Raw genomic sequence first — 20767 nt, 5'->3', positions numbered from 1 at the left:
CACTTCTACGGGATATCTACTGTTGACCTGCTATCTCCCCTTAAAGACCCCCTGTACCCTCCTAGAAAAGACTAAAACTGGCCTATTTGTGGGTCTCGGAGGGTTAATTCAGCATGTTCCAGCTAAGAGAGATTCTTATGAACACGTCATGGCTGTAAACACACCCACAGTCACAGATGAACTCAGCTCATATCCTGTAAATGGAGAGGGGAGGAGACACACAGACTCACTCTATTTCCTCATTCACAACATCTCTTACTAAAAGGCAGGAAAAGGGTATCCAATATAGGCTCTATATACCTACACAAATATACTATGAACTGTGCTTATCTTTGACCAGTTAAAATCTATTATTGCTTGGTACTTTTTCCTCACTCAGTGATCCAGGCTCATGAGAAAAGAGAGGGAAATTTCCATTTTGAATCAACGGCGGTGACAGAGAGGTGACAGCTGAAGACTGAAGCAGGGTGAGTGTTAATCCTACATTTCATTATTTCACTGTCAAAGTCTCTAAGTCAGTTTTCTCCCTGTGGACGGAACTCAACAGTTTGATTAATCTGTGAACACAAAGTCGTGACAGGTTGAATAATGCTCATTAAAACTGCCGTAACCCAAGAAAACAAGCAGAGATTGAAAGAAAAGTGACCAGGTGGAGTGCCGGGTGGTTTTATTGTACTGTATACTTTGTGTGTGTGATAGAGAGAGAGGTTGTGTGTTTCTTCCTGTTCTCTCAGTCTTGCCTGTGTCCTTTACATGTTCACAGTCAGTGTTGAATGTTTTACCTCTCAGACTGACTTCAGATCAGAAGATGATTGACTGTGTGGAGGAAGAGGAGGACGGAGCAGAGTCTCTAGTCTCCGGCTGTCTGTCTACGAAGAGTGATCAGTCTATAGGTCATCCTCTACACTTCAGTAATGAACCTGGACCCTCAGAGTCAAAGTAAGAGAGCTGCTACTAACTCATTTATAGGACTCATTTTCACTTTCCTCTACCAATACTGTTTTCTGTTGATTTTGTGTTTCTATTTGAAATTTTCTACTAAAATGTATTTGCTAACTAAAGCTGAACAAATGTTTCTTGACACAAAGAGAATGCCATGCCAATGCCATGATTTTGTTGATTGTGTGTTTTTTACATTACATTTTTACGTTTTAGTGTCAAAATATTAATTTCTTAATTAAGTAGCTGTGTAATAAGAGGGATAATGCACAGCTAGCGGGTCATTGTTGTGAAAGAATCCCCTTCAGGGCGATGACCGGCTCGCTGTACATTATCCCTTACTTATTGACAGTAGCAGTAGTTTGTGTATTTAGAGCTACTGAAATGTCTTTGTCATCAGAGACTTTATCAAGGATTCATGTGATGTGAATATAAACATCTTGGTGTTTGCAGAGTCCAGTACAGACCGAGAGCAGAGTCTCCAGTACCCAGCTGTCTGTCTATGAAGAGTGACCAGTCCATGTACGAACCCCTACTCTTCAGTAATGAACCTGGACCCTCAGACACAAAGTAAGAGACTGTTTCTACTGTGTGCTGACCTGATGGATGATGATGCATTGAGGATGAAGACAAAATGTTCTGCTAAAAAATTTATATTCCTGATGCAGAACTGTTAGTGCAGATACTGTTTCAAACTAAGATAGATCTTAGTCTGGGTTTTATAGCCACAAACTACTGATTGTATTTCTGTAACAAAACACCTGAGAACCTCCATTTCACTATTTACACTTCATGAAAATATTCATGTATTTGCCTGAAAGTTGAGGTCGCTGTAAAGATTTACAACTATTCAAAATCTGAAAGAATGTGCTTCAAATGTGTAATTCATTTTCTCACATTTGTCCTCAAAATACTGTGTTGGTTTGACTGTTATGACAGCTTCTTTGAAGTGGGGTTGTACGTATATTCCCGTGTTCTGGGAAGTAAAATTACTGCTTTTGTGAATGGAGTCTGGTGGCTTTGAAGAGAACGATATAACGGCTTCAGTTCCCCGTCAGAAAGGGCTGTCTGACGGCGAGGTAAAGCGGCTGTGGACGGGAGCAGCAGAAAAATGTAATTTTGCCACATAAAAAAAAAAAAATCCGTTTAAGTGTACACTATATTTTGAATATCTTCTCTGCTTTACCTCGCCATCAGACAGCCCTTTGTAACGGGGAACTGAAGCTGTTATATCACGGTCTTCAAAGCCACGAGACCCCATTCACAAAAACAGTAATTTCACCTCTCAGAACACAGGAGTTGCTGCTCTACCGCCGCATCCATCGGCTGGTTAGTTTGTTTGATTGTGTGACTTTCTGATCTGAACTAACGTGGCGTCTACAGCAGTACTACTGCTTAGCTTCCTGCCGGTACTCCTGTCTGCTTCTCCTAACTGGGAGCACGCCGACCATCATCTAAGTCACTGACTATAAGTACTGTACATGTAGCAGTGTCATCATCTAGACATGTAGAACGTTTATAGAAGGGCTTTAAGGGAAAATAGCATTTTGATGCTGAAACATTTGTACGTAGTGTTCAGATTTGAATACATCAGGAACACCACTGGGATGATACAGAATGATATAAAAACAAAATTATGCCATGCCAATGCCATGATTTAGTTGATTGTGTGTTTGTATATTAAATTTCTACTAAAATGTATTTACTAACTGAAGTTTAACTCACTTTTCGTGACACAAAGAGACTTAATTTGCTCCTTCATCCTCTTTACATCTGTGACAGCTGTCATTCACCCAGAACAGCTGTAATCTAAGAGGACTAATACAAACTTTGAAACCAAATTATTGACAGTAGCAGTAGTTTGTGTATTTAGAGCTGCTGAAATGTCTTTGTCATCAGAGACTTTATTAAGGATTCATGTGATGTGAATAAATTCATCTTGGTGTTTGCAGAGTCCAGTACAGACCGAGAGCAGAGTCTCCAGTACCCAGCTGTCTGTCTATGAAGAGTGACTGGTCTAAAGATTCTCCTCCATACTTCAGTAATGAACCTGGACCCTCAGACACAAAGTAAGAGACTGTTTCTACTGTAAGCTGACCTGATGGACGATGATGCATTGAGGATGAAGACAAAATGTTCTGCTAAAAGATTTATATTCCTGATGCAGAACTGTTAGTGCAGATACTGTTTCAAACTAAGATAGATGGGTTTTATAGCCACAAACTACTGATTGTATTTCAGTAACAAAACACCTGAGAACCTCCATTTCACAATTTACACTTCATGAAAATATATATAATTTTGCCCGAAAGTTGAAGTCGCTGTTAAGATTTACAACTATTCAAAATCTGAAAGAATGTGCTACAAATGTGTAATTCATTTTCATTAAAAAAAAATAAAATAAAATATATATATATATGAGTTTGTTCTTTAAATAACTACTTATATAAAATATAGTGAAGAGCTTGCAGTTGAAAGTTTTGGATCATTAGTAAGTGGACCTTTGACCTTAGATTTTGACATGTATTCACAGGAAGAGGAAGAGGAGTGATGTCTCTGTGGAGGAGCAGCTGTCCTGCTGTGCTTTGTGCCAGGACGTCCTGAAGGATCCAGTCTCTACCAGCTGTGGACACTGGTTCTGCAGACAGTGCATCACCTCACACTGGGACCAGTCTGCTTCATCAGGAGACTCCTCCTGTCCCGAGTGTGGAGAAAGATCCAGAACAAGAGCTGGACTGCAGCCAGCCGGTCAGACCAGCACTGTGCAAAGTAAGACTCGACATCTGTATGCTGACATCTCCTGCAAGGACACTAGGGGACGCGCTACTCCACTCAACTGGCTGTTCAAGCCATAGACATACTGTATATACATACGCCAACGTTAACGTACGAGCCAGAGGTCAATGCGGTGTCTGTGTATATATGTCTGAGTCAAGCGGTGACGTTGAATGCACCTGATTGGTTCTTGGTTTTTATGCTCGCCGTTTCAAACTGGAAACAACATGGCGGCCTGCCCATAAACTTTCTGTTATTCCTTATAAACAATCCACCAAAATCTACTTCTGAAAACATTTTAAGCGAGCTATAGGCGATGCCACTGCTGAATCTCGTTTTATTTTAGAACTAGATCTCCTAGTTTGACAGCTTGACAGTTTTGTGAGCGACGCGTCGCGCTGGACGGGCTCATGTGCATAAAAGACCGTTTCCCGCCTTTTCATTTTGAAAGAGCAACAGCCAACGAGGAAACTCCGACACTCGGCCGACCATTCGTGTAACGTCATCACTCATTCAGTGACAGACTTTTGCGGTTGTAGGGCTGGCCTTGTGCGGTCCAGCCAAAAAGACCGCACAAGGGAGAGGGCGATCAGTAGAAGAGCGACAAAGAGACGTAGTGTGACGGTGTTGTGAATGAGAGAAAGAAATGTTATTTTCTGATTGTCTCACGGCGTTAAAACCTAATGTTTATTATTTAACTGCAGAGTGTGTTTACTGCTGCGACCACCAACAACCCTCGTCACATGTCATGTTGCTTTTTCGTACATCAGCGGACTAATTTGCTGAATCTTCACAGGTCTTTAGACCCAAGGAAACACAGACAACAGGGGACTGAAGGAACCTTTTAGTTCCTTAAAAGTAGTAAGACTAAAACAGGTCTACACAACGAGATATGAACATATTCTACATTATTTGATGAGTGGATGAGTTTTAAATATTACAGTGAGGAAGGAACAGCCACAGCGAGCTGTTTAGATGAAGAGCTGCAGACGGACAGCTGAGGCTCCGTCTCCTCTGCTGTCAATCACACATGTACACCGATTGAGAGAAAAAGGAGCATTTCTGATGCTTCCACAAAAACTGGACTGTTTTAAACCTTTACTCCTTTTTTATTTACTTTATATTGATCGCTTCAATATTGGCAATGAAAATAATAAGCAGATTGTCAAATTTTCTTTATTTTGTCTCAAACTTTTTTTCCTTCTCTTTCAGCAGATAGCGGTCTGCAGGAGGCTGTAGATGAACATAAGATCAGTCTTAAGAAGAGATGTGCATTTGTGACTGAAGGAACTGATGAAACAGGAAGTGGAACCCTCCTCAACAGGATCTACACTGAGCTCTACATCACAGAGGGACAGAGTGAAGAGGTTAATACCCAACATGAGGTGAGGCAGCTTGAGACAGCTTCCAAGATGAAGACCCTCCATGACGCTCCAATCAAGTGCCAGGACATCTTTAAAGCCTTACCTGACCAACAGGGACACATCAGAGTCGTTCTGACGAACGGCGTCGCTGGCGTTGGAAAAACCTTCTCAGTGCAGAAGTTCACTCTGGACTGGGCAGAGGGCTTGGAAAACCAAGATGTCAGTCTGGTCGTTCCGCTTTCGTTCAGGGAGCTGAACTTGATCAGAGATGAGCAGTACAGTCTTCTCATGCTGCTCCATGTTTTCCATCCAACATTACAGAAGGTCACAGCAGAGAAGCTCGCTGCCTGTAAAGTTCTGTTCATCTTTGACGGCCTGGATGAAAGCAGACCTCCACTGGATTTCAAGAACAAGAAGGTTGTGTCTGATGTCACCCAGAAGTCATCAGTCAACGTGCTGTTGACAAACCTCATCCAGGGGAATCTGCTTCCCTCAGCTCTCGTCTGGATAACTTCCCGACCCGCAGCGGCCAATCAGATCCCTCCTGCACGTGTTGACAGGGTAACAGAAGTACGAGGCTTCACCGACGCCCAGAAGGAGGAGTACTTCAGGAGGAGAGTCAGTGATGAAGAGCTGTCCGGCAGAATCATCTCACACATCAAGACATCCAGGAGCCTCCACATCATGTGTCTAATCCCAGTCTTTTGCTGGATCACTGCTAAAATTCTGGACCACATGTTGACTACAGACCAGAGAGGAGAGCTGCCCAAGACCCTGACTGACCTGTACTCACACTTCCTGTTGGTTCAGACAAAGAGGAAGAAGCAGAAGTACGGCGAGGGACGCGAGACGAGTCCACAGGAGCTGACGGAGGCTGACGGGGAAGTTCTTCTGAAGCTGGGGAGGCTGGCGTTTGAACATCTGGAGAAAGGAAACATCATGTTCTACCAAGAAGACCTGGAGCGGTGTGGTCTGGATGTCACAGAGGTCTCGGTGCACTCAGGTGTTTGTACAGAGATCTTCAAAAGAGAGAGTGTGATCTTCCAGAAAACGGTCTACTGCTTTGTTCACCTGAGCATTCAGGAGTTTCTGGCTGCAGTCTACATGTTCCACTGTTACACAAACGGCAACATAGAGGTACTGAAGGCCTTCCTGGGAGAAGAATATGTTCATTCAACCCTGGATGACTTCCTGTGGAGAGCCATGGAGAAATCCTTTGAAAGTAAAAATGGCCACCTGGACCTGTTTGTTCGCTTCCTTCACGGCCTCTGTCTGAAGTCCAACCAGAGAGTCTTAGGAGGTCTGCTGGGTCGGACAAAGAGCAGTTCAGGAAGCATTCGGGACGCCATCTACAACCTAAAAAAGAAGAAAACCAATACCTCTCCCGACAGAAGCATCAACATCTTCCACTGTCTGACGGAGATGAACGACCACTCGGTATATCGGGAGATCCAAAAGTTCTTAAAGTCAGAGGACAGATCAGAGAAGAAACTCTCTGATATCCACTGCTCAGCTCTGGCCTACATGCTGCAGATGTCAGAGGAGGTTCAGGATGAGTTTGACCTGAAGAAGTACAACATAACACCAGAGGGACGACTGAGACTGATTCCAGCTGTGAGGAACTTCAGAAAAGCAGAGTAAGTCCAGATGTGATTAATTTTATAGATCAGTGTAGATTACTAGTTTAGTTCTTCAAATATACACAGCTGGGTTTAACCGGTGTAACGGCAGCAACAGAACGTTTGCTGATCTGGCGGGGAGTCGGGGCAGTCCTGGGATTAGAGCCCGGTTCTGGGGTTTGCTTTCAATAGGCCTTGCACCACATAACACGTTACCTTGTGTGTTTTTGGACTCATCTCTTTCGTTGGCTCTCGACTGTTGCCACAGTTTTAGTTTTCTTTGAGACCAGCTCTGCCATGTCTCGTCACCCCAAAAAACACATGAACTTCCTAGTTGGTTTATAAACCAACATAATATCATAATATTACATTAATCACATTGTGATAATGCAATACAGGCTGGATTTAGCACTGCGTCTCTGTCGGCACAGGTTGTTGATGTAGGCTACTTTTTAATTTGCCAGAACGTGTCATAATGACAAATGTCGGTTCTGCCGGTTAGCATAAAATCAAACCGGTTTGAGCTCGTACACCGGACTGGACCGGCAAAACCGAAAATCGACCCAACTATAGAATTAGACACCGTAAACTACTGGTCGTACGAGACAAATATTGTCATTGTAAAACCCCTGAATGTGTTGAATCGAGCAATGGTGCATTTTATTGCTCATGATTTCAAGTTGTGTTACATAATCTTGATTTTAAGTCTTTCTTTTTATTCTGTTACTCACAGAAGGAAACTCAGGTGTTTCTCTCTCTTGTTGCTGTAGAGAAGAGTAGTAGCAAGAAATACACAGCTTCCACCAATAACAGCGGTCTGATGAATATATAACAGCAGAATGGTAGAATTCAGACTTTTTAAGAGATCTTATACAAACCAAAGATCAATGTTATGTTTTTAATGCTGATACACTGATATCATCTTTCTGATGATATTATGTTGAAAATAATGCAACCTTATTGGTTCTTTAATTGTGTTTGTGAGCTGAATACGTATGACGCTCAGAAAAGAGTGTAAATGACAAAAAATGTCTCAGAATTTTCCCATTTATGGATGTGAACCTGACAGCAGCAGGTAGCTAGCAAAGAGAGGTCAACTTTCTCAACTGTATTATTATTACTTATTCACTGAGTTTTAATGTGCTTTTCTAATCAAGAAGGCCTCATGCTTACTTTGTGGAGACAGACCTGGGATCAGAGAACACAGACAGACTGGACATTAGGGAAGCCTCAATGTAACTACATGTTCTCTCTTTTCATCTGCAAGATTAAAGAAAAACAAAGATTAAAAATCTGTAGCTTTGAGAGAGAGGGATGAGAATTATTGTTTCACGTCAAACAGTGAGATAAGATTAGCTGAACCGCTGATGTGAGGAGCAATTGTTAATCAAAGAAGTATATATCAAACTGTTTAGTCACCAAATGCATGAAGTCCTCTTTCATAATAACATATTTTGTAATTTTTGTGTCATGACAGACTTTCTAGCTGTGGACTCTCAGGTACTCACTGTGAAGTTGTGGCATCAGTTCTGAAGTCCAACTCCTCCCATCTGAGAGAGCTGGACCTGAGTAACAACAACCTGCAGGTTTCAGACATGAAGCTACTGTCTGCTGGACTCGAGAGTCCAATCTGTAGACTGGAGAGTCTGAGGTCAGTTCGCTGAATGTAGCTTATGTAGTTTGTACACACACTCTCTACGCACTGGCTCTCCTCCAGATGGCTCTAGAGAGGGATATTCACGTTTTCACGTCGGCCACCGTAGCTCTCCAACACGCTTGGCACAGAGGAGAGGCTTCACCGCTAGATACCGCCAGATCCTACACACTGGACCTTTAACCACAGACCTTATTTCAGGCATCTAACTAAAAACCCATTGACTTCCAGACGAGGGAACAGGAAGTGCTAAAATACTAACAAATTTTGGGGTTTTAGGACTCATTCCTGTAGCACTCTATTTGACATGTGGCTTTTGTTTGAAGACACACTTGACCAAATGGGGACCTTTCCTGTAAATGACATAAACCTACTAAGCTACCAGATACAGTAAGGAGAAGGCCATGTAATAAATTAAATAATGAAGTCCAACAAGTCTGATTTAATATTGATCCTGTAATTCCAGACTTGACAGAGATCAGCAACCTGTTATTGATGTGTGTTGACATGAACAGATGTATGAATGTTGTGGTGACATTTGGATGATGTCTGTAGAAGGCTGACATTATGATGATCCACAATAACACAATGACAAATTCACTCTACTCATTTTAGGGAAAAGATCATTGATTAGGACATAGTGATGTTGAGCTACACATTTAAAACCTGAACACATCTGATTGGATTATAAAGTGATTTTTATCTTCATCATTTATTCTTTATTCAGATTGATTTACGGCGGTTTGTCAGAGACCAGCTGTGCTATTCTGGCCTCAGCTCTGAAGTCCAACCCCTCCCATCTGAGATACCTGGAGCTGAATGGAAACGAGCTAAAGGATTCAGGAGCGGAGCTCCTGAGTGATTTTCTGGAGAGTCCAGACTGTAGTCTGGAGACTCTGAGGTCAGTTCACTGACTCTCTGTTACTGTTATAGATCTTATATGTTTAATTAACAATTGAACCTGATTTATGTGCAAACATAACTTACATCCATAAAGTTTTTATTGTCCTTTTGTTCATATTTTCATGTTTCTTGAACTAAATTTAGTCTGCAGTCACAAAAGACTTGTTTCTTAAAGACACTGTAGAAAATGTCCACTGTTGTTAAAGTAAATTCATGTTTATCATTTTTGGTAAATGGTCACATCTGGATACAGAGGATCCTCTGAACTAATACTCAGGGTTCCTACGCAGTATGGAAAAGTATGGAATTTGATTTGACTAATTTCCAGGTCTGGACAATTTCTAAAAATAAATAGATCATACAAGCAGTGTTTTTCACGGCGTTTGGAGCAGCCGGTGCAGCCACAATGTTTACTACTGTGTGAGAGAGCGACGGCCAGAGCGAGCTCGATCTCGTTGAAAGCAACACAAGAAGTAGGCTATGACTGAACGCACGCTCCTACAGAGCTGCCTCTACGCCTGTACGTCCCAGCCAGGGCCGGCGCCTCCATAGAGGCCAACTAGGCAACTGCCTAGGGCGGCACTTTGACAGCCAAATGTGGGCCAACTATTCATCATGAGCAACATAACAATAATAATATGATAATAAAAAGTATCCGGTAACTGCAGGCAGACGGCACAGACCAGAACGCTGCCTGTCAGACTGGCACAATCTAATACTTTACATATTGAGGGGGGTACGAGCGGCCCCTCCTAATTTGGACTAATCCTCGTGTTGGCTAAAATCTGATTTGCTCAGTCATTTACATCATGAACGTGACGAACTGCGACCAGTGTTCCAGCTGGCCGGTCTTGTTTTGATTCAGTGGTGACGTGCTGATACAAACTGAGGAGGTGTCATCCACTATGAAGAGTCTTGAAGGTCTTCATCATCATCATCAGATTCTCTTTATACCACTAAAACTCTATTATATCTCACTCTATTATCCACAAATAATGTCTGATCATTGATATTGATCCTTCAGCACACACACATAGATGAACACGGAGATCAGCAGCCTGTTATTGATGTGTGTTGACATGAATAGGTGTATGAATGTTGTGACATTTGGATGATGTCTGTAGAAGGCTGACATTATGATGATCCACAATAACACAATAACTAAGTCACTCTACTTATTTTAGGGAAAAGCTCATTGATTAGGACTTAGTAATGTTGAGCTAGACATTTAAAACCTGAACACATCTGATTAGATTATAAAGTGAGTTTCATCTTCATAATTTATTCTTTATTCAGATTGAGTGACTGCAGTTTGAGAGAGACCAGCTGTGCTTCTCTGGCCTCAGCTCTGAAGTCCAACCCCTCCCATTTGAGAGAGCTGGATCTGGGTAACAACAAGCTGCAGGATTCAGGAGTGACGCTCCTGTGTGGTTTTCTGGAGAGTCCACACTGTAGACTGGAGACTCTGAGGTCAGAAACCATTTTTTACTTGTGTGCTGAGATTAATACACTGCTCAAAAAAAATAAGGGAACACTTAATCATCACAGCATAACACTGGAGTGATTTTGAATAGAATCCAGATTTTGGTTTCCTTTGACCGTTGTTACGTCATTTTGTTTTCAACAAGCTATACAATGTACATCAGTAAAGATTTTCAACTTGAATAATTTGTTCATCAAGATCTGACGTGTGATTTAAGTGTTCCCTAAAAGGGACTATTTGTAACTTTCAGAAATGCTTGTTAACAGCGACACTCGTGGCCGTTAAGTCAACGAAAGTCAGCGTCGGGCTCGCTCTTGCTCGCTCTATTTAGACATGAATGAGCATCGCTCAAAACAGCGAGGCGACACACGTCAGCTAAAACCACAATATCACTCTATATTTCACCTGCTTGGCAGTAATGTTAGCTGACCAGACGAAGGTCTCTCCATGAATCACTGCTGATGGAAGAGAAACGTTATCGTTATCATTGTCTCCCTCCGGCACCCGGTCGGAGACGATAACGTTTCTCTCTGCGGAGCCCGTCACTTCACAAGACACGGGAGAAACCTCTGTTGATCTGGAGGAGCATTTATTTCTGCACAAACGTCCACTGTATATTCACTAGATATTCTCAGGGCTAAACTAACTCTTCTGCAGTGCGTAGTGTGCGCGCACGCACACGTAGAGGTGGAGCGAGACAGCGAGAATGCGCGCGGTGTGTGAGTGAAGGCAAGCAGGCAGCGAAGCAGAGACTCCGGCCACACGCGAACACGTGCACGGGATCCCGACCCGGTAGATTTATACGTGTAAGAAGTTACAAACAGTCTCTTTTAATTGTTTTCAGCAGTGTAGGATGTGAAAGTTGTGGTGACACTAAACTGCAGACATAAGGCTGATATTATACTGATCCACACTGAGTATCTTAATGCTAGAGTACATTTTCTTCTTCGGTGGTTTAGTCCATTGTCTGTGGCAGAGCAGTGTTGAGCTACACTTTTAAAACCTTAATATATCACAACTCTTGACCTTTGTCTTGTTTCTTTTTTTTCCAAGAAAATGTCTTATGTCTTATCTTATATGTCTTTTGTTCACATTTCCCCAAAATCCATCCTGATATCTTTGGAAACTTTTAGATCTCGAGTTGAATCTCGAATCAATTTCTGTGGTTTTTTATTTGCGTTTGGCTACACAACATGAGTTTGTATCGACGGATCCACTGGCGGAGCTGTCAGAGTTTAAGAGGTGAAGTCACTACGTCGTTGTTGAAGCAGCAGCACGTTGTCATTAATATTAACGTGAGCTCTGTTTCACTTTTTGTATTTTACGGTTTTTAACCTGCATCCTGCTGGCTTCAGGTGTTTCGGAGTTTACATTTTCTAAACTTTTCTGTTCTAAACCTTCTTCAGCTGTGAACAGATTATTTAACAGGAACATTGTCTTCTAAAGTTACATCATTTATTCTTTATTCAGATTGATTTTCTGCAGTTTGTCAGAGACCAGCTGTGCTCCTCTGGCCTCAGCTCTTAAGTCAAACCCCTCCCATCTGAGAGAGCTGAAACTCGATGGAAACAACCTGCAGGATTCAGGAGTGAAGCTCCTGTGTGGTTTTCTGGAGAATCCATACTGTAGACTGGAGACTCTGAGGTCAGTAACCATTTTTTACTTCTGTACTGAGATTAATATGATGTGAAAGTTGTGGTGACACTAAACTGCAGACAAGATGGCGGAGCTGTCAGAGTTTAAGAGGTGAAGTCACTACGTCGTTGTTGAAGTAGCAGCACGTTGTCATTAATATTAACGAGAGCTCTGTTTCACTTTTTGTATTTTACAGTTTTTAACCTGCATCCTGTTGGCTTCAGGTGTTTGGAGTTTACATTTTCTAAACTTCTGTGTTCTAAAACTTCTTCAGCTCTGAACACATTATTAAACATTGAATGATTTCAAGCAGTGACGTTGTCTTCTAAAGTTACATCATTTATTCTTTATTCAGATTGAGGGACTGCAGTTTGTCAGGGATCAGCTGTGCTCCTCTGGCCTCAGCTCTGAAGTCAAACCCCTCCCATCTGAGAGTACTGGATCTGAATTACAACAACCTGCAGGATTCAGGAGTGAAGTTGCTGTGTGGTTTTCTGGAGAGTCCACACTGTAGACTGGAGACTCTGAGGTCAGTAACCATTTTTTACTTCTGTACTGACATTAATATGATGTGAAAGTTGTGGTGACACTAAACTGCAGACATAAGGCTGATATTATACTGATCCACACTGAGTATCCTAATGCTAAAGTACATTTTCTTCTTCGGTGGTTTAGTCCATTGACTGCGGGAGAGCAATGTTGAGCTACATTTTTAAAACCTTAATATATCACAACTCTTGACTTTTGTCATGTTTCTTTTTTTTCCCCAAGAAATGATAATAAAAATACATAAATATGAAGATTAAATAAATAATCTCCATTTCAGCTATCAGACAATAACAAATATATTAAGTATTTGCTTTATCTAAAAATAAATATGAAGCTATATGATGCTTATACTGGTTGAATATTTTAAACTGAAGATGCTTTGACTTTATGACTCCACTATTCCTAAAATATATATGTTGTAGATGTCTTATCTTATATATCTTTTCTTCACATTTCCCCAAAATCCATCCTGACATATTTGACATCTTTGGAAACTTTGAGATCTCGAGTTGAATCTTGAATCAATTTCTGTGTTTTTTATTTGCGTTTGGCTACACAACATGAGTTTGTATCGACGGATCCACCGGCGGAGCTGTCAGAGTTTAAGAGGCGAAGTCACTACGTCGTTGTTGAAGCAGCAGCACGTTGTCATTAATATTAACGAGAGCTCTGTTTCACTTTTTGTATTTTACAGTTTTTAACCTGCATCCTGTTGGCTTCAGGTTTTTTGGAGTTTACATTTTCTAAACTTCTGCGTTCTAAAACTTCTTCAGCTCTGAACACATTATTAAACATTGAATGATTTCGAGCAGTGACGTTGTCTTCTAAATTTACATCATTTATTCTTTATTCAGTTTGAAGAGCTGCAGTTTGTCAGGGATCAGCTGTGCTCCTCTGGCCTCAGCTCTGAAGTCCAACCCCTCCCATCTGAGAGAGCTGCAGCTGGGTCGAAACGAGCCGAAGGATTCAGGAGTGGAGCTGCTGTGTGGTTTTCTGGAGAGTCCAGACTGTAGACTGGAGACTCTGAGGTCAGTTCACTGACTCTCTGTACATAAATCAGGTTCAATTGTTAATTAAACATAGAAGATCTAAACTGGAAAAACAAAGTTTGGAAACTTGCGTTTGGTGGATTATTTCTCTGTTGTTACAATGCTAATTGGCATTGTATTTTACATCGTTGGAAAGCCTGTTTATTTACCTTCGCAATGATGTCCAACTTGTAAGGATCATGCATTTGTGGGATGAGCAGCACAGCTGATTATGTGGGTAGCGCCCAAGAAAAATTTGCCAAAATGCTCTAAACAGTGTATTCTCATAAGGCTACCAGGAAGCCTGCGATGACTGCCCTTCACCGTCAAACCCGTTTGCGCTGGTGTCGACAACACAGACAATGGAACCTGAACATGTGGGGGAATGTCATGTTCAGTGATGAGTTCAGGTTCTGTCTGCCAAAGTTGGACGGCAGGTCAAAGTATGGAGACGACGCGGAGAACGCTATGCTGATTGTAGCACCGATGGAGTAACAGCTTTTGGTGGAGGCTGTGTCACGGTGTGGGGCGGCATCTCCCTCACTGGCAAAACAAGGCTCGTCATCATTGAAGGCCATCTCAATGCAGTGAGATATCGGGATGAGATTCTGCAGCCAGCGGCGATCCCATATCTCCACAATCTGAGACCTAACTTCATCCTCCAAGATGACAACGCTCGCCCCCACAGAGCCAGAGTTATCACAGACTACCTCCACAATGTGGGAGTAGAGACAATGGAAAGGCCTGCCAAGAGTCCACACCTCAACCCAATTCAACATATGGGATCAGGTTGGGCGCGCCGTACGTGTTAGAGTGACCAACACAACCTCGTTGGCTGACCTGCAACGAATCCTGGTTGAGGAATGGAACGCCATCCCACAGCAACGTGTGAGGAGGAGGTGCAAGGCTGTTGCGGCTGCGTATGGATCTTCCACCGCTACTGACGGTGTATTAAATGAATAAAGTGTAAAATAGCCAATATGTCATGTTTGTTCCTTGTTACTGATAGAGAGTTCAATCATCCAATCCACCAAACAACTCAAAACAAGAGTCAACACCAAGAGGAGAATACACTGTTTACCATTGACGGAGCATTTTGGCAAATTTTTCTTGGGCGCTACCCACATAATCGGCTGTGCTGCTCATCCCACAAATGCATGATCCTTACAAGTGGGACATCATTGCGAAGGTAAATAAACAGGCTTTCCAACGATGTAAAATACAATGACCATTAGCATTGTAACAACAGAGAAATAATCCATCAAACACAAGTTTCCGAACTTTGTTTTTCCAGTATATAACAGTAACAAACATAACTTACATCCATAAAGTTGTTAATGTCCTTTGGTTCATATTTTCATGTTTCTTGAACTAAATTTAGTGTACAGTCACAAAAGACTTGTTTCTTAAAGACACTGTTAGTTAGTTGTTAAAGTGAATTAGATCAGCGCCTGAGAGCCAAATCGAAGAATCCTAGTCTTCAGCTACACATTTAAAACCTGAACGCATCTGATTGGATTATAAAGTGATTTTTATCTTCATCATTTATTCTTTATTCAGACTGAAGCGCTGCAGGTTGTCAAATATCAGCTGTACTTCTCTGGCCTCCGCTCTGAAGTCCAACCCCTCCCATCTGAAAGAGCTGGATCTGAGAGGAAATAAGCTGAAGGATTCAGGAGCGAGGCCGCTGTCCGATCTTGAGGAGAGTCCACACTGCAGACTGGAGACTCTGAGGTCAGTAGAGGGTCGGAGTCGGTCCGTTCTGGTTTCAGCAGTATTGTTGTGATGCGTTTCTTCCGTTAAGCTGCGAGAGGAGACCGGTGACACACAGAGAGAGAGAACAGTCAGCCAATCGGATCAGCCAGAAGCTTGTTGTGATCATGTGTTAGAGTTGATGTGAAGAAGATGTTGTTGTTGTGTTCATGTCTCCAGGAAATAAAGCTGGATTACAGCTGACAGCATCACATCACGTATAGAGACAGTGTTCCTCATCCATCAAACTGTCGTACCATCAAATCTGATCTGAAAGTGTGCGTTCTCTCATCGAGAGATAGAAAAAACATAGAACCATTGTTACATTTAGTAACCATGTGGTCTTTATACATACCAGACCCTCTGCTGAAGTCCAGTAATCACATCTGATGTTTTACTGTTCAGTCTGTGTATGAACATGTAGGACCTTTTAAAGAGGACCTATTAGGCTGATGTTCAGGTGCATACTTGTATTTTGGGTTTCTACACATTAAACATTAAGATGTTTAAAAAAACACTTTACTTTTCTCATTCCGGCTGTAATAACGCAAGTTAATTTAAACGCAAGTTAATTTAAACGCCACTAATTTCTTTAACGCATTAACGCAAGTTGCAATTTTTAGTTTGTAGCGTTAAAGCTAGAGCGGAGATACCGGCATCGTATGAAATTATAAAATCTTGGTACCAACCATGTTATACGAGCTTGTTGGAAGGAGGTTAAATGACGCTCCAAACTTACTCAAAACTTTGGCGAGGAAAAACTGCCATGGCCATTTTCAAAGGGGTCCCTTGACCTCTGACCTCAAGATATGTGAATGAAAACGGGTTCTACGGGTACCCACGAGTCTCCACTTTACATACATGCCCACTTTATGATCATCACATGCCGTTTGGGGCAAGTCATAGTCAAGTCAGCACACTGACACACGACAGCTGTTGTTGGGCTGCAGTTTGCCATGTTATGATTTGAGCATATTTTTTTATGCTAAATGCAGTACCTGTGAGGGTTTCTGGACAATATTTGTCTTTTGTTGTGTTGTTAATTGATTTTCAATAATAAATATGTACACATAAAGCATAAAGCAACATATTTGTCCACTCCCATGTTGATAAGAGTATTAAATACCTGACAGATCTCCCTTTAAAATTTCAAAATCCCTTTGAAATGTGACTGAAACCAACCTAACAGCAGTAAATTCATCATTAAAGTGAGCAGTGAAAAGCTCTCTGTTTCTGCAGTAATGACGCTCTCGCGACTCTCAGCAGTTTATTTCCACTGTGTACTGTGTGGATCGTAAAATAATATTACACAAAGAATTTAAACACATAATCCAGGTTAAAAGCAACACAGTTTAAACTGACAAATGCAGAAAAGAAAGCTGGCAAAAAATCACTGACTGTGAATGTGCAAATTAAAAGACTTCTAATATCACCGCCTCTAGAGCACGATAGATCTGACTAGAATTACTTTGTGTACTCTGCTGAGTTAATGTGATTAGATGTACTGTTATGACCTGTATGACAATAATGTAGCCTTCTTCTCTCAGCTGCAAACCCAGCGGTGTGAAACGGACATAAATTACATTTATACAACCACAATAACACAAAATCAGTACATGATCTCTTATCATATATTCATATATGATATTCATATAGTCCCTCATCTGAATCAGCTTCTTGAGCCGTATGTTGCTGTGAGACACGTCAGAGTCGCGCTCCTACAGTCCCTCAGACTGAATGCGTTGCCTTGGTTACTATTAACACATTAGTTTAATAGAATACACGTGTAATTAGTTATAGTCAGATATATCGTGATATTAAAAGCTTGTTCATTTACACATTCGCACAGTCAGCTGTCCTTCCTGCATCTGGCAGTTTAAACTGTGTTCATTTTAGTCTGGATTATGTGTTAAATTTGTCTAATATGTGTAAAGTATGCTGCTCTGCTGATGAAGGGAGTCTCTGTAAACACTGATTGATGACTTCTGTTGTCTTCTTCTCTCATCAGATGGAAGGAGTGATCTCTAACCACCATCATCGCTGTGTGTTCCTCTGGACCTGACAGTGTATCTGGACTCTGTCCTTCTGCACAGTCTCCACTCAGCCACCTCCTCTCCTTCTGCTCCACACTCAGCCACCTCCTCCAGCTGGACCTGGGTTTTACTTTGTCTTTGTTCATTCATATATTCTGAACCCAAAGTGTCTCTGCATATTAGTTCAGTTTATGACAACATAACTGTAGATTAACACTATTAAATAGAGGTTTCTGCTTTGCTTTCTGTTGCAGCTCCACCCTGTGGAACAATGGAGTTTTGCAGTTAATTTCCTCATACTACTTTTTCATATTATAACAGATTCTGCACCAAAGTTAGCACCTTAATATTGTCTTTTGATGATCTGTACAATAAATAAATACAGATGAATGTGACTCTGGTTCAACAGCATTCAACCATTTAGATAACTGAATATAAATGACAACTTGTGAATATGAATGATCAAGAGAGTTGCTGCAGACGGCCTCCTGCAGAACAGGAAGTGAACATCCTTTCATCGCTACCTTCCAAGTCAGCAGCAGCGGGCAATAAACAAACAAAAACCTCACCGCTACAGCAGCAACAAGGACGTCAAATTAAGAATCTCAGTTGTTATTTAGTAAGAAATGATAACATCTACAATTAAAATCTTTATTACAGTTTACCGTTCATGTTTGATGTAAAACAAAAAAAAATCCTGACTATCTGGGTGTTTGCTGCAAAACAAATGAAATTGTTTTTAGTTTATTACAGATGTATGTGTCACCCTGCTAGTTTTCACATTACATGGCTCAACACAGACACATGAAGTCAACCTATGGAGCTTTTCTGCCCTACTGTGGTGTGATTGGCTAGTATTCGTTGCCTCTGCCTCGACTGTTTGGCTCATTTTGCATATATATATATATATATATATATATGGACAAAATTGTTGGTACCCTTCCGTTAAAGAAAGAAAAACCCACAATGGTCACTGAAATAACTTAAAACTGACAAAAGTAATAATAAATAAATATTTATAAATAATAATATAATAAATAAGTTCCAGACATTTCATGACATACTATACTGACGAAATTTTTAGGCCATACAAAACTATATTTTGATGGCATATGACACTATGACCTTATTATGGCATACAGTATGCCATAACAAGGTCATAGTGTGGCAACATTTTTATGGCATACTATACTGTGATATTTTTATGACACACTATGACTTTTTTTCTGACATACTAAAAATATATTTCCTTTTACGCGTTTAAAGTAAACTTCCTTCTTATTCTTTTCTGATGCGTGAGTCTGTTCTCATTAATTATTCTGTAGTATTTTACATATTCATTCTAACACACTGCTTTTTAAAAGACTGCAAAATAAACAAAACTTGTGGATATTGTCTCGTTGCTGTAAGAAGCGAGGATTTTGTCTATTGAATTTCTCAATGATCCGATTTTAACGAGAGACGCTCCCACAGACACCACTATGTAAATCTACTCTATATTCAATGTCATGCCCACAAGGAAAGCGTAATGAAGGTCTATATAAAAATCACTCATAAATAATACAATATTGCATTGTTTGCTGTGTTTGTACAACAACCCCATTCCTTGAAAACTCATTGATATCCTCGTGCAAAAAAATAAAGAGGCTCAGTTCAAACAGCTGCCAGGCCCTGGTTAAGTAATACAGGAACTAGGCTAATAAACCAATGTCTTTCTGTTTGTATTGATTTGAAGCAGTTTTCAAGGAGAGACGAGTGTCGTTAAAAGAGGATTGCGAAGCCTCGGTGGAATCTGTTCAGTTGAATCCAAGGCTTGTACTGCTAAGGTGCCCCTGAGATTAATAAGTAATGTGTATTTGTACAGGCACAAGTTAATTAATATTTCAATGTTTTACAGAGCTAAAATGTTTGCCAACCATTAAAAACACCTTTTATATAGACTGTTCATTTGTTGGGCCCTTGCAGCTCTCCAGACTGGCTTGTCACTCATTGAGGTTTGATCACCACTGAACCAACCCAGCCTCCTCCTTTATTAAACTGGGTCCAAGCCAAGGAGCTGTAGTTACAGCAGAGTGCAAACAATTTAACATTTTAACAATAAATGGAAGTGTTCAGTATCAATACTTGTACATGTGTGTTATTCAAAAATACATTTATGATTGTTGATTGACATATGACATACTATACTATAAATATTTTTTTTATGGCATACTATACTATGATTTTAATTTTTTCAACATACTATACTATTTGTTTTATTTTTTCTACATACTATACTATGACCTTTTTATTTTTTCGGTATACTATACAATAACTTATTTGTTTGTCATACTATATTCTGACTTTTTGACATACTATACTATGACTTTTCCATTTAAGTCATACTATAGTATGTCGAAAAAATAAATAATAGTATAGTATGTCGAAAACACATTTTAAAAGTCATAATATAATATGTAAAAAGAGAATAAATGAATGTCTACTTCATTTGAGCAGTTGACAGTAGATTAGATGTTATTGCTGGAGGGCGGAACCTTAGATTGGAATTGATTGGTTTGGAGGACCGGAAGTGAGAGGTGTTGAATCAGCAGTATCACCTGTATCTTCTCCTACCTCCACAACACAACACGTCTGCCGGGAGAAACCCGACGGCTGCACATGTTGACATTAGAGACTTATGGATTAATGAATCTGCTTCATGAAGACACCTGGAGGACGTCATGAGGTAAAGTTAGAGGCTTGCTGTGACTGTTGCTAGGTAGATTAACTGTCCGTTGCTAGGTAGCTTAACTGTCCGTTGCTAGGTAGCTTAATTGTCCGTTGCTAGGTAGCTTAACTGTCCGTTGCCAGGTAGCTTAGCGTCCAGCTAACTTATGCTAAGCTACCTAGCAACTTACCTGCCTGTCTACTTACCTGCCTGTCTACCTGTCTACATACTTGCCTGTCTACCTGTCTACATACCTACTTACCTGCCTGTCTATTTACCTGCCTGTCTACTTACCTGCCTGTCTACCTGTCTATTTACCTGCCTGT

At 40.9% G+C, this 20767-nt stretch overlaps 2 protein-coding genes across 6 annotated transcripts in view; both read left to right on the top strand.

The window, feature by feature from the left end:
* The window catches only part of LOC119483447 (multidrug resistance-associated protein 4-like), a 67650-nt gene that overhangs the window by 31039 nt on the left and 15844 nt on the right, over positions 1-20767 (top strand). The gene's annotated exons all lie outside the window — the stretch shown is intronic.
* On the top strand, positions 380-18068 carry LOC119483448 (NACHT, LRR and PYD domains-containing protein 12-like). Of its 2 annotated transcripts, XM_037761543.1 has the most exons (14): positions 380-649; positions 790-939; positions 1393-1509; positions 2892-3008; positions 3473-3701; positions 4552-4561; positions 4927-6715; positions 8175-8348; positions 9079-9252; positions 10551-10724; positions 12208-12381; positions 12728-12901; positions 15510-15683; positions 17710-18068. In XM_037761543.1, the coding sequence occupies exons 2-14, from the start codon at positions 809-811 to the stop codon at positions 17720-17722; spliced, it is 3450 nt and encodes a 1149-aa protein (XP_037617471.1). In that variant the 5' UTR covers positions 380-649; positions 790-808; the 3' UTR covers positions 17723-18068. The 2 variants fall into 2 exon arrangements, with proteins under 2 accessions (XP_037617471.1, XP_037617472.1); XM_037761544.1 differs by lacking the exons at positions 4552-4561; positions 9079-9252; positions 12208-12381 and having other exon boundaries at positions 414-467; positions 3473-3708.

Source organism: Sebastes umbrosus, chromosome 24 (assembly GCF_015220745.1).
Source record: "Sebastes umbrosus isolate fSebUmb1 chromosome 24, fSebUmb1.pri, whole genome shotgun sequence".
NCBI classification, from domain to species: Eukaryota; Metazoa; Chordata; class Actinopteri; order Perciformes; family Sebastidae; genus Sebastes; species Sebastes umbrosus.
This window is presented reverse-complemented; position numbering and strand designations above follow the sequence as displayed.